Source organism: Ranitomeya imitator, chromosome 7 (genome assembly GCF_032444005.1).
Source record: "Ranitomeya imitator isolate aRanImi1 chromosome 7, aRanImi1.pri, whole genome shotgun sequence".
Classification (NCBI taxonomy): domain Eukaryota; kingdom Metazoa; phylum Chordata; class Amphibia; order Anura; family Dendrobatidae; genus Ranitomeya; species Ranitomeya imitator.
In genome coordinates, this window is record NC_091288.1 from 31,834,134 (window position 1) to 31,849,454 (window position 15,321).

Below are 15,321 nucleotides of genomic sequence, written 5' to 3' on the forward strand. Positions count from 1 at the left end.
GTGTGTGCCAATTTTAAGGCTATGTTTAGGGACTACACAGTCAATCTTTAAAAGCTTAATAGTTGTACTGAGGAGAGACATGCAATATTAGTGAAAGATTTCATGAACTCACAGTTCAGTATTTAATTGTTCAGTCTGATGTGTGAACAAAGCCTAAAACTGACACTTTTATAACTACGGCCTAAAAAGTAAAGCTTCAATGATCTCATTGGATACTATTAAAAAAATAATTGTGAACAGCTGTTTGGTCTAATGAAAAGGTTTTCTAATGTTATGGGATACAATCTAAGCCCTCCTTAGCACTAAACATATGGCTTTTGCACAGAGGTATAGTACGGTCAGATCCATGTACTCTAAAAGTCCAAATGATCATTGGAATATTTTATAACCTTTTAAAGTGCGCTTACATTGACCAATCACCAATCTGTTACATGTTTAATAGCCTGCTTAGACAATTCCATGCGCGCTGCACAATCTATTACTGATCACGTAGACTGCCATTGTTCTCTGCAGCACATCTTGTTTAACAAGGACAATGCGCTGCCGAGAACGATGATTTTTAAGCGTACTTAAAAATCATTCATTTCACCCTATGAATAAGCATTTTGCTCTTTCGTCTGGTGATCGGCAGCTTGTTTAGACTGCAAGATTATCGTGAAATGAGCGTTCTCATGAACATCCCTTGTAGACTGTGAGCCCTCACGGGCAGGGTCCTCTTTCCTCCTGAACCAGTTGCAGTCGGTGACTTGATATTATGTATACCCCTTTTCACATGTAAAGCGCCATGGAACAAATGGTGCTATAATAATAAATAATAATAATAATATCGGTTTCCTGATAATTGGCCAGGGTAAATGAAGCCTTGGATTAGCTATTTTCTAGTTTACATTTACTATATAGAAGCAGATTACACCCAGTGAAAGGTTAAGGCGTTATAAAATACTTTTATGTTTAAAGTGTGCCATGTAATGACTTATTAATATTAATTTATGGTGTATTTTCTCTAAATTACTTTGTCAGGCTGAACTCTAATCAAAGGCCTAGATTAAGAAGTTAACTAACAAATAGTAGAGAATTGATTAACTGATTGGGGCCAACTAAGGAACATTATCTGGGTAATTTGCTAAATTCATTATTGATTTGCTTGCTAATGGACCAACAGACAAGAGGCAGCACCAGAGCATAACTTCATAAATGGTCTTCTGCATGCGATGATTGAGGACTGCTAGCTTATGATGCATATCACTTCACTTGCTAAAATAAAATGTCATGTCCTTATGCGTCTATTTGGTCTTATCTGATATATGGCTCTCTACTTTTTTCTATATCGGACACCCTCTTCCACCTTGACTTTTGAGACTCAATGACTGCAGATGAAAACGAGGGGACATCGTCAGTGGAGCTGATTCATCAAATTTTCATGCCAATTTGGATCAGTTCCGCTGAAATGGGTGGAGCTGTGGAGTCACTACAGTGGAAACGGCATGTCCGCGTTCCCCGTCTAATTAATAAAATTTGCTGGTGTTTTCTACCCCAGAAATACTACTTCAGTCACTGACTGAAGTAGCATTTCTGGTGTAGCACATAGAGGGGCACGCCACTTTGAAGTGGTGCCAAAGTCATTAAGTTGCATGTAGCGTGCACCTCTAAATGAATTTGGTGCTATGTACTCTGTCAAGACCAGCGTAGTGAATGCTTCTGATATGCCAGTCTTGATAAAGCAGCCCCAGTATCTTTCCAAGAAGATTTTGTTAGCGTTTGACCTAACCAATTGTAGCCCCTGCTGGGAGATCGTTGGTCTCTGAACAAAGTCCAGAACTTTATTTCGTCGCTGGATCTCCCGTGGACATCGCTGGATCGACGTGTGTGACACCGATCCAGCGATGTCTTCACTGGTAACCAGGGTAAACATCGGGTAACTAAGCGCAGGGCCGCGCTTAGTAACCCGATGTTTACCCTGGTTACCAGCGTAAAAGTAAAAAAAAACAAACACTACATACTTACCTAACGCTGTCTGTCCCCGGCGCTGTGCTCTGCACTCCTCCTGTACTGGCTGTGAGCGTCGGTCAGCCGGAAAGCAGAGCGGTGACGTCACCGCTCTGCTTTCCGGCCGCTGTGCTCACAGCCAGACCAGAGAAGCAGAGCGCCGGGGACAGACAGCGTTAGGTAAGTATGTAGTGTTTTTTTTTTACTTTTACGCTGGTAACCAGGGTAAACATCGGGTTACTAAGCGCGGCCCTGCGCTTAGTTACCCGATGTTTACCCTGGTTACCCGGGGACCTCGGGATCGTTGGTCGCTGGAGAGCGGTCTGTGTGACAGCTCTCCAGCGACCAAACAGCGACGCTGCAGCGATCCGGATCGTTGTCGGTATCGCTGCAGCGTCGCTTAATGTGAAGGGGCCTTTAGTCTTCATTTCCAGAGATCAGAGGGAAGATATGGGAACCCGATTGATCACTTGTTTTTGGAGTGATTTTTCTTGCGACATCTTGAAAAGTCATAAATGATGAATCAGGCAAAGATATCTGGAAGCCCTAAACCCCAACTATAGTGGTGAATGGAAAAATAACCTGGAATGACATATACAATAGACTTTAAAAAATGCAAATGATAAGATGAATTTGGTGCACACAAAAAAGGTGCTGAGCATCAAAAACTTGACAAAAAATGGGCGCAAATGCAATAATAAATGGGGCTCATGGTCCTGTTTTGAGTGGTCTTAGCATCAATATGCCAAAGCCAGATTTCTCCTGTAGTCCTGTGACTTACCTAACAAAACACTTAGTTTGGTTTGGCTATACATCTCTAACTAAAGAAAAGTTCCCTTTAACCTTGGGCGCTTCCTTGAAAGATATTTCTCAAGTTCCTGAGGCTAAATGCAACTTTGTGTTCTTAGAGGCATTCGCTGAGATCCATCTTCTACCCCTGCCCAGAAAGGAGAAGAGGATCATCCTTTGCTGATACAGCAGCCATCACCTTCTAGGCGATGTTGATCTGCCTTCGATAATGTGGCGCCTATCCTTTGCACATAACACGGTGAGCGGTCTTCCTCTAATTGCCTTTTCAGGCCAGATAAGCCAAGACACACAGCACTAAGAACAGCCCCGGTTTTCTCTTTTGCTTTTTTTGATATTTTAGCCCAAGTGAGAAATTTCTAATATATGGAGCATGCCTACAGAAGGTATTTATCACGCCACTGTCCCTTGGCGGCTCTGATCACAGACCCTGGGGTTGGTGATTTTCCTAAATGGAAAAATTCTGTTTTCTACATTTGGAACAAGGAAGAGTATAGGAGTTGTACCTTGCTCTTTTTTTTAGTTTGTGCTTCACTCTCAGATTCGGAGTCGTCATCATCACTCTCTTCTATGCTTTGGTCCTCTTCCTCTAAGTCATCAGAATCGCTGCTACTGGCTCCATCACTAGATGTATCGGATGAAGACCCAGAATCGCTGGAACTGGAACTTTCAACTGTTTTTTTCCTTTGTTTCTGCTACAGAAAATAATAAATGATATCTAAACATAATTTATGTAATGCTCATTATCAAATAAAACACAGTCCTCAGTCAGGGGTGAATGGGTGGAGGGTGAAAGAAAGGGATCTTACAAGGCTTGTGCCCTGACATTGGATGCCAGGAAGAACACTAATAAACCACTCTTCCTTGGTTAGGGTATTTAGACACAGGGCTAGGGCAAGCTTTTATCTCAGATGAAGGAAAGTCTGAAGGCACTTCTGCCTACAGAATATAAGTAATATAAACTAGGCTAGGTGAAAAGGTATAATATCCCTCCGGGCACCTGAAAACACCATCCCCACCGTCAAACATGGTGCCCACCAGGCAGTTATAAAAATTATTTCATAATTACCTTAATGGATGTTGATGTACTAAATCCTAAAACTGGCAGTCCAGACTTCAACTGTCAGTAGATAAATAAAAGAAAGTCAAAAGTCCCTATCCATTGGATAACGCAGTGTGCTGGACCTTGCAGGACTTCGTAACTATTTGGGGTGATGTCACCATTTGCATCCGGAGTTCCTTGTGTGCGTCACCATCATTGGCATAGTAGCTGCTGGCCAGGGAACTATCTCAGACGCTTGGGTGGAGTTAAACTCACCATGTCAAGCCTAGAGGTAATGGATGTTATGGATATGGACTTATGACTTTCTTCTATTTACCTATGGACATGTGAAGTCTGGGCTGCCAGTTTTAGGATTTAGTATATCAACATCCATTAAAGTAATTGTGAAATAATCTTTGTAACTGCCTGGTGGGATATTATGTTTTGTCACCTTGCGCAATAGCCTAGTGTATTTCTTATATTTGATATTAACCCTGTGGTTTCAGAGACATGTTTGTGGCAGGGGATCTGTAAAGTACTATCAGTTAGCACCAGTGGCATTCATTTTTTTTATCAATTCTGGCTAAAGATGTGTATACCTGACATCTTTTCCAGGTGGGCGAACAGGAAAAGGTTATCATGTTATGGATATGAGGCTATATTAAGGTGGCCATTTATATTATATATATATTGAGTCTAGACCAAACCCTATAATTTCCGCAGATCCTGCTGGCCATCTATGTATAGTGGTGCCCAGAGTCTTCCGTGACTGTTCATGTTGGAGGGAAAAAAAGTTGAATTTCAAAATCCCTAATGCTTTGTTCTCAGGGAGGACAATACAGTTCTGGAAAAAATTAAGACACCACCACATCAAAACCCTGTCATGGGCGGCCCAATCTCCAGACCTGAACCCCATTGAAAACCTCTGGAATGTAATCAAGAGGATGATGGATAGTCACGAGCCATCAAACAAAGAAGAACGGCTTACAATTTTTGTGCAAGAAGCAGTGTGAAAGACTGGTGGAAAGCATGCCAAGACGCATGAAAGCTGTGATCAAAAATCATGGTTATTCCACAAAATATTGATTTCTGAACTCTTCCTGAGTTAAAAGATTAGTATTGTTATTTCAAAAATGATTATGAACTTGTTTGTTTTGCATTATTTGAGCTCTGAAAGCACTGTTTTGTTTTTTGCTTTTTTAATTTTGACCATTTTACTTTGTCAGAAAAAAATACAAAATTTATTGCTTGGAAATTCGGAGACATGTCAGAAGTTTATAGAATAAAAAAACAATTTACATTTTACTCAAAAATGTACCTATAAAGAGAAAAATCAGAAAAACTGAACATTTTGCAGTGGTCTCTTAATTTTTTTCCAGAGCTGTACGCCACCAAGGGTGTCTGTCAGCAGACTATTCCACCCTCAATATTGGGAACACATGAACGCTCAGCCAAATGTGCATATGTATGGGGATATGGGCCGGGAGGAATAGCCATCAAAAATGTATGGACAGCTGTAATTAAAGGGTTATTTCTAACATTTAAGGCCCGGATATACATGAGACAAATATGGACTGACAATTTTTGGATAGGAAATGTTGGAACTTTTTGGCCAATGATACAGTTGGTGCTTATGCTTCGCTTAAAAAAAAAAAATCCAACATACCCATTTGATCTTTTGAACAATTGTGAACGTTCATCAGCTGGCTGTCGGTGGAAAGGAACATGCATTCGATTCTAAGATCCAGCCAACAATCGTTCGTTATGGTTGAAATTATTAGTTTCGGCCAACTTCCATCTAACGTGTATCAGGGCCATAAACATTATTACGGATCGGAAGGAATAGGAGATAACTTGCTGAACAGTGGAGGGTCTGACCACAGAGACCACCATCTTTCCCTTCTACCAACACCTGCTGATAGGACTAAGGCTCTTATTAAAATTATCAAAAAAACTGAAACACATATAGTATAACTCATGTTAGCAAATCGAACCTTATCTTTATTCTTTTCACTTCTGCCATCTGATTTGCTTTGCTCCTGGCCGCTTGCACGGCTCCCGACTCCAGTGCTTGCGTTCTTTACTTGTCCTGGGCTGTTTGTGGTAGCGGTTGATAACACAGGGGCACAGTTACTAGTAACTAGTGTGGGACTACCTCCATTTATAGATCCATTCATGCCTGTAGGTAAGAAGACAGCCAAAGTGCAAGTGAAAAAAGTGGGAAAATGCAGTAAAAAGGAAATGAAAAAAAAAAAAATCTTCAAGACAATACACAAAAGAACAAACAAATATACCGAATACAATTATGTACAACACTGAAAGAAACAAATGAAATGTACTCAAGGCAAACCCTAATTACATTTTATAGCTTAACTAATAACTGTAATTAGCATACTAATAAGTGGCTGATAAAACAGCGATAATTGTAATTATATTGGACGTTTATTTCATTAAACCACCTAAATTATTAATCAACAAGTTCAAGGATTAACACGAAATCACCAACTAAGACACGTGCACATTTTATGCCGTACCCTTCTCAGTTCCTCCACGGTTATTTTTCCCAGCGCTCCGTAGATGAAGGGAGGAGTCATGGTTCTGGGATGGGGGAGTAAAAATGGGTGGGATTCCAAGCAATGGGGGGAAGAAAGCAGCGCGGGTGTGAGGATCGGCCGCTCTCCACCATTCTGCACCTCGGAAAAATTAAAAATTCTAATTACGTTACATATTGTATATCATATGGACATTGTAGACAAGGCATATTTGACACATACATAAAAAAACAATTAAGTTGTGAGTGTAATGTAAAATATGTGGGAAAGTTCATGGGTAAAAATATATATACGGTATATATATACACATATACACGCACACTATATAATTGTCTAAGGGTCACTTCCGTCTGTGTCACGGAAATCCCGCATCGCTAAGTCCAGCCGCGAATTGGCCCCTCCCTCCTCCCCTGCAGTCAGTGCCCCCTCCCTACTCCCCCCCCAGTCAGCATTCACATAGCGTTAACCGGACTGCCTTACACCGCGGCATAACGCGGTGTAAGGCACTCCGTTAACGCTGCCATTAACCCTCTGTGTGACCAACTTTTTACAATTGATGCTGCCTATGCAACATCAATAGTAAAAACATATAATGTTAAAAATAGTAAAAAAAAATTAAAAAATCATTATATACTCACCCTCCGATGCCCCTGGATCCAGCCCAGGCCTTTCCCGCTCCTCGCGCGCCACTCCAGTCCCCAGAATGCATTGCGGCAATGACCAGAGATGGCGTAGCGGTCTCGCGAGACCGCTACATCATCACGTCTTATTGCCACTTGGGACCGAAGCGGCGGACGAAGAGCGGGAAAGGCCTGGGCTGGATCCGGGGACCGTCGGAGGGTGAGTATATAACTATTTTTTTTTTAACAGGGATATGGTGCCCACATTGCTATATACTGTGTGGGCTGTGTTATATACTACATTGGCTGTGCAATATAATACGTGGCTGTGCTATATACTGCGTGGGCTGTGTAATATACTACGTGGCTGTGCTATATACTGCGTGGGCTGTGCTATATACTGCGTGGGCTGTGTTATATACTGCATCGGCTGTGCAATACACTACGTGGCTGTGCTATGTACTACATGGGCTGTGCTATGTACTAGGTGGACTGCGCAATATACTATGTGGCTGTGCAATATACTACGTAGCTGTGCTATATACTACTGGGCTGTGCAATATACTAAGTGGGACTACGTGGGCTGTGTTATATACTACATGGGCTGTGATACATACTACGTCACTGTGCTATATACTACGTCGGCTGTGCAATATACTACGTGGGCTGTGTAATATATTACGTGGCTGTAATATACTGCATGGGCTGTACTATATACTGTGTGGGCTGTGTTATATACTGCGTCGGATGTGCAATATACTATGTGGCTGTGCTATATACTACGTGGGCTGTGTAATATACTACGTGGACTGTGCAATATACTACGTGGCTGTGCAATATACTACGTAGCTGTGCTATATACTACTTGGCTGTGCTATATACTATGTGGGACTACATGGCTGTGTTATATACTGCATGGGCTGTGTTATATACTATGTGGCTATGTAATATACTGTGTGGGCTGTGCAATATACTGCGTGGCTGTGCTATATACTATGTGGCTGTGCAATATACTACGCGGCTGTGCAATATACTATGTGGCTGTACTATATACTACGTGGGCTGTGCAATATACTACGTTGGCTGTGCAATATACTACGTTGGCTGTGCAATATACTACGTGGGCTGTGCAACATACTACGTGGCTGTGCAATACCACCCTTTAATGCTATTACTCATGCAATTGTTTTGGGATCGGTCTCTACCAGCTTTGCACATCTAGTGGATGAAATGTTTGCCCATTCTTCTTTGCACCCTCACTCCGGCTCATGATGCTGTTCAATCACTAATGTTCTTCATCAAACCTCTGAGACCTTCACAGAACAGCTGTAGTTATACTGAGAACAAATTACACACAGTTGTACTCCGTTTACTAAATTATGTGACTTATGGAAGAAATTAGTCACTTAGGATTTTAATTTAGGGGTATCAGACTACAGGGGGCTGAATACAAATGCACATCACAAATTTCAAATTTAAAAATATTTGGAAAATCATGTGTAACGAATATCACATAAACCCCAATAAAATATATTTAAGTTTGTGGGTGTAATGTGAAGAAAAGTGGAAAAGTTCTCGAGGTATGAATACCTTTTCAAGATGGTTTGTGTGTGTGTTTTTTAGTTCTAAATTATCGTGTTCTCAGAACTGGCAGGACCAACACTAATGAGGTACATGAAAGAAAGGCGGCCTATCTACAAGATCAAAGTGGGCCCCTTATTATTTTATTTGGATATCCTTGTGGGACAGAAGGGTCTGGGGTTTGTCTCTGCATGTACTCTTTCCATAACCTTTGGGCCAATTTGACACTATCTTGGGCATGGCCAAGAACCGCCATATGGACACCCAGTGGATCCGTCTCCTCTTGGCTGGGTCTCCACTCTCCATGGACACTATATAGTGGCATATGAACTAGCCATATTGTACCTACACGCAAGACTCACACTGATTACCATTTTGTGATGTCTACTATCTGGCTATGATGTGAGAACCACTATGTCTTTAGTAGCACATATAGTATGTCTTTGATAAAAATGCCCTGTGTATATCCCTGTTCTATTCATGACCCACGAGGATCTAGAAACCTTGAGACTCCCAATGAATAGTCTTTTAGAAATATGGCACATTACTTTATAACCAAACTAGGAGTGAAAGATGTGCAAGTAAGAAAACTCCCATGAAGCGGGTGTGATGACTTGGCATGTTTTATTTCATTATTACGTCAAGTCAAGTTTCCTGCTGATATTCCAGGAATGGCAGCATAATAATGGCTTGTGATTTGTGACACTCTAATAGAGCCCGAGTGCTTTTCTATGCAGAATGTGGACAGAGAGATCACAATTTCCATAATAATTTTTATTTATTTTTTTTGTGCTAAAATAGGCCGGCTATGACTACTGATCAGGGCCCGGGTATTAGACAAGACACCTCTTGAGGCTTTCTGTACGTATAAAGGAGGGGAACAGTATAGTGCATGGATTCAGCCACTGTACAAAGCCTATTAGGATGAGGCTGTAGATTACGGTACATACAATGGCTCCCTAAAGGCCAGTACATACTCAATGATTTCAAATGTCTTTGGAGAACCGCAGTAACAAGTACCATTCATTTTCTCCAAAGAGGACGAAATAAGTAGCTACAACAGCTGGAGATTTGATAGCTTCGGAGATTGTATGTGTAAAACCTCTGGGGTGCCCACGGCACAACATAATATGCCCTCCGAGGTGGAACAACATCTCCGTGTATAACTAAACTTTCTCTATATAAGTTATCAAACTAAAATAAGCTGTCTCGCAGGAAGCAAGAAAAAGACTTCTCCCGGCTAACAGACACTAGAATATTCATGCTCCTTACAACGACCAGGCGCCGTTTTATTCCAAGTAGGAAGGATTTTTTTACGAGGTTTGCATTGATGTTCCAAGCTCTGCTCAGAAAAATGCAGAAAACCATCACTTTCACATTTCCCAGTAAAAGAAACAAAATCGCCAATTTGTAGAAGATTCTAGTTTCCCATTACTTACATATATCTGTTATGGCTGCCATAAGGTTTCCTGGAGTAACAGCTGACTATACCAATGCTAAACTAGGCAGATTTACTATTTGGAAAGATTTGGGGATGTGTTGACATGCCAAATGTACCATCGATAGACCTATGAAAGTGGCACAATGGATATGTATCTCATAAAGGCTTCCGATTAATAGATGCCACCTTTGTAGGAAATTTAGGCAACGGAATTAAACTTTTGATACCAATGTAAAGACCCCCAGTAACTTTGAAAAAATATGCTGATTTCGGTAGTATTCGCCAACCATCTAATATGTATGGTGGTTTCCTGATTCTTCCCTTCATCCTTTTATTATCAGAAGAATCAGGCATGTTGAATTTTAAACAGGAACACATGGGCTACTTGCACAGTGAACAAGTCTGTATGATCATGTTCACACACCACCAAGAAACCTGAAGACACAAAAGAGAATAGTAAAACCAAAAACACTCAGTTTGAAAAAATGTTGCAGTAATCCGCAAGTGCTAGTAAAAGATGTAAAAAACAGGGTATTTGGTTGATACGTTTTTTGCAAAAAATGTATACTAAGCTGCTCTACCAATCTTCACGGTATACCCTTATCAGAGCAGTCCTAACTAATGTATGCAATCCCTATCTGATGTATTTAAAAACCTGATCATCTGTATATAACCTGTGTGAACAGGGTTCAGAGAGGAAAAATCCATGTGTTCCACCACTCCTCTTGGGCTATCTGCACAAAAGCTGTTCTACCCTGTATGCACACATGGATTTTTCCTCTCTGAACCCTGTTCACACAGGTTATATACAGATGATCAGGTTTTTAAATACATCAGATAGGGATTGCATACATTAGTTAGGACTGCTCTGATAAGGGTATACCGTGAAGATTGGTAGAGCAGCTTAGTATACATTTTTTGCAAAAAACGTATCAACCAAATACCCTGTTTTTTACATCTTTTACTAGCACTTGCGGATTACTGCAACATTTTTTCAAACTGAGTGTTTTTGGTTTTACTATTCTCTTTTGTGTCTTCAGGTTTCTTGGTGGTGTGTGAACATGATCATACAGACTTGTTCACTGTGCAAGTAGCCCATGTGTTCCTGTTTCCATAATTGTTCTCTTGTGTCTACAAGACTGGGGAGTTCCACCACTCCTCTTGGGCTATCTGCACAAAAGCTGTTCTACCCTGTATGCACTCATGGATTTTTCCTCTCTGAACCCTGTTCACACAGGTTATATACAGATGATCAGGTTTTTAAATACATCAGATAGGGATTGCATACATTAGTTAGGACTGCTCTGATAAGGGTATACCGTGAAGATTGGTAGAGCAGCTTAGTATACATTTTTTGCAAAAAACGTATCAACCAAATACCCTGTTTTTTTACATCTTTTACTAGCACTTGCGGATTACTGCAACATTTTTTCAAACTGAGTGTTTTTGGTTTTACTATTCTCTTTTGTGTCTTCATGTTGAATTTTAAAGCCCAAACCCTTTGTTTTAGCTGGAGATGAGCTATACCCTAGAGGTGCTTGGCAAGTGCTTACTCCCCTCTATCCGTTGAGAACATATGCATATTCCACCTAAGTGAGCGTGCATTTCTATGTGAAGGTCAACAGAGAGGGCTTTGTATTACAGTCAGCAGCAATTGACTTCCATTTGAAAACATATGCAGTGCTCCAAAGGGTTTACGGAGAGTAACCTGGACCCTTGGGCAAAGGGGTGTCCCTTTTTTAGAAACGTTGGCCAAAGGAAGGCCTTGTGTTTTGTGGAGACCCAGAATTTCGAAGTTAACAAGTATTGAGAACTTGGCTGTCTCTCGGGACTCTTCCCAAATGGCCGGTCCATCTCTGGTGCTATTATTTTGTAATATAGCTTCTGCTACAATTTAACCAGACGCTCATTTCTCATTTCCCGACTGCTCCCATATATATGAACGACAAAGCTTTCATGAGTTTCCAATAGGATGAGAGCAGTAAGTGACTGCCTGGTATCTCTAGGTGGCAACTTATTTCCCGGGAGAGCAAAAGGACCACTCGTTGAAATTCTACAAACCCAATCCTTCTCTCCCCAACATCCACTGATAATAGAGAGCTGGAAGACCCCTGTATATTGTACGAGGTCGGCTGAAACCAATGTGTTTGGCCGACTTTTCTTTAATGCCCTTTAGCCCTTTCGAGAGCATTTCCCACTGGTCACTTGTTTTTTTTTGTAGCTATTTCAACCTATAGTTGGGTAATTTGATGAAAAATGTGGTCTCCATTACAATAGTTAATGTCTAGCTTTCACATACAGCATATTTGTTGCAAAAACATTTGATAATGTTTCAATACTCTAAATTGGGGTTTGCAGAAATTCATGCACATGCTGCAGAAGCAAACCCCGAGCAACAAGTCTGCCAAGCATGGTCGGAATCACCATCCAGACAACATCTGTGGGAGCACCAATGGTGGCCTATACAAATATCATTACATTAAATGTTTTTTGTTTGTTTTTTAACATATGGATTTTTTTAACTGTTAATTCTGCTTTGTTAAAATACATAAATAGGAATTTCTCAAGTTGCATTTTATATACATGTATAAAGTACATTGATAGGCCTGGAGGTTTATTGGCATGCCAGACGGGCATGTAAGAGAGGGATGATGACAACGAGCAGCGGGAACACAACAGGTTCATGTCTGGCTGCCTGGCGGTGACTGGCATTGCTCTGTAGGCGCTCATTTAAAATCAGAGCTGCAGGAGCTGAAAGCACCAACTCCTTGTGTCATTTCCTATGACGGCAGATTTACAAAGCCGCCTAAGCAGGTAAACTACGCTCGGTGGGGAAGCACAGGCCTCCACCCATTATTAGGATTTGCATTATGCTATTACTACTTTATTTCGACACAGAAAATAAGAAAGCAAATGGAGATAATCGATATGAAGAATAAACATAAAAATAACAGTAATTCCATTTGCCATTTTTCAAAAGGTCTATAATTGTGCAACAATTTACCAATTGTAAATCAAAGAGATAAAACAAAACAAAAATATAATGTCTAATGCATATGACCAAAGTCCCTATTATTCCATATTGTGACCCCTTAGGCCCCCCCCCTCCCATGTGATGTGCGTGGGAATGTTACCCCTGACTGAATTGTGCCTGCTGTATAGTTTGGTCGGCTTGATTTTCAGGGGTCGGCCTCAGCTCTTCAGTTCCAGTGAAGGAAAATCTTAATGCTTCAGCACAAGACATTGTAGCTTCCAGCTTTGTGGGAACAGTTTGGGGAAGGCCCTTTTCTGTTCCTCATGACTGTGCCCAGTGCACAAGGGCCATGAAGACATTGTTAGGGGAGGTTGGTGTGGAAGATCATAAACATCCCCAAAGATTCACAACCTAGACCTCAACTAGAGCACTGTGAGGGTCATCAGAATGGTTATCAAGGGTTCATATACTATAATATTTATTTTGTGTGTGTGTGTGCGTGTTGCTTAAATTGCACCAACATATTCCACAGCGTTGTACTCGGGTTGTCACCATTCATAGCAAAGGCCTGTGTTAGACATACACAGGGGCTAGAGTTGAGCAAAAAGGTTTGCAGGATCCTGGACCTGCAGCCACTTTGGTAGTCCATGACCGCTGGATCAAAACCGAGTGAACCTCCTCCTACCTCCTCTAAGCTCCAGTGCCTTAGAGCAACGTCATGGTTGTGTAACGTCGCAATGATGGCAACAACATGCCAGGCATACTAATCAGATGAGGCACTGGGGATCTGAGCAGGTAGGAGGAGGTTCACAGGGTTCTGGTCAGGCGGACATTGACTAGCAAAGTAGCCGCTAAACCAGTGTCCTGCAAATCTTTTTGCTAAACTCTAACTAGGACCAACTCTGAAAGGAAGGCAGGAAGCTCCAGCGTTTTTTTGGAAAGCAGAAAACATGGAGGAAACTGATGCAAACATGGGACAAATCGTTTCAGTCTTTACCTGGGAAAGGTGACAACTGGGGATGTGCTGCTAAGGCTGTGGGTGCACCAAGCATTCCCAAACCACCAAATTCGGAATGTCCTGAGCTGGCTGCGTGCAGGCCAAAGACTGGGTGGCTGATCATTGGAAAGGCACTGGACAGATTGAACGGTTGATCTCCAGAAGCTCTGAACAAGTGTCCTAGAAAAGCAGAGATAAATACACACATCAATTATTAGAATCTCAAATAATCAGATTTTAGATGGGTGTCCCAGTAATTATTAGAACCTCTGCTTGAGTTTAGTCCTCATAACCCCGTATCGTAATAACAATGGCCTTTGGTATACCATCAAATGAGTCAAATGGTATCAGATTTTTGCCACGTGGCCAATTACCTTGCGTCAAAGTAGGGGAAACTTGCAATAAAAACATGCATATTTTGGCCACATGGTAATTGGAGAAAAAAAAAAAAGGTGCTATTTAGTGAATGTGAAAGTACCGTAATATACTGGGATTGGTTCGTATAAGAAAATTCTGGCTGATCAGAAAACTACTGAACCTGCTGGATTTTTTTAATCTGCATTTATTCATACTTTGTCATATTTATTTAGGTTATGGATAAAATTACATGTAAACTGGAGATGATCAAAAATATTTGCAAGACCCTGATTCAGCATCTCCTCAAAAGTTGGTGGCTACCAACCATAACTCTGCAAACTTCCTCCTACCTGCCGGAATCCCCAGCGCCCCATTGTTGCAGCGTGACACATGTATGACATTGTGCTGGGCCTACTACCATAATTAGAGGAGGTGCCGGGTTTAAGGATTGCAGAGCTGTGGTTGACGGCCACCAAGAAACAACATGGCTGCTGGACCGGGGTCCTGCAAATCTTTTTGATCATATCTAATCCAAACCGAAGCATAAACTTATGAGATATCATCTCATTTTTGGAATATAATGAAGTGACCATCAACGGAGGCCAAGTCCAAATGAGCATATAAACAATCGTACAATTTTCATTTAGAAGAAAAAAAAAAGATGATTTTTCATCTGTATTGTGATCTGCATGACATCCGTTTTTTTTTTACATCAGCAGTGAATAATATTTCCATAATTAACATTGGAAACGGTTTTTACTTTTGCGAATACGTTTGAAAATATCGGATGCTATATGGTTGATACAGATGGAATCTGATTTTTTTCACACAGCCATGATTAGGTGACGGAGAAGAATAGTGCATGATACAATTTTATTTTACGCGTCCATGTAAAAAACGGTCACCTGAAAAGTCCAATTGAGTAATGTTAGTTAGTTTTTTCTATGGACAGCAGTCAAAACGA

At 41.1% G+C, this 15,321-nt stretch overlaps 1 protein-coding gene across 17 annotated transcripts in view; it reads right to left on the reverse strand.

Annotated features, from left to right (window-relative positions):
• The window catches only part of BAZ2B (bromodomain adjacent to zinc finger domain 2B), a 361,802-nt gene that overhangs the window by 105,792 nt on the left and 240,689 nt on the right, over positions 1-15,321 (reverse strand). For all 17 annotated transcript variants that reach the window (XM_069733005.1, XM_069733004.1, XM_069733003.1 and 14 more), the window contains 4 exons: positions 14,001-14,180; positions 6,370-6,522; positions 5,830-6,014; positions 3,300-3,488 (listed from right to left, as the gene is read on the reverse strand). In XM_069733005.1, coding sequence (XP_069589106.1) covers positions 3,300-3,488; positions 5,830-6,014; positions 6,370-6,522; positions 14,001-14,180 — 707 coding nt within the window. The remainder of the gene's footprint in view (positions 1-3,299; positions 3,489-5,829; positions 6,015-6,369; positions 6,523-14,000; positions 14,181-15,321) is intronic.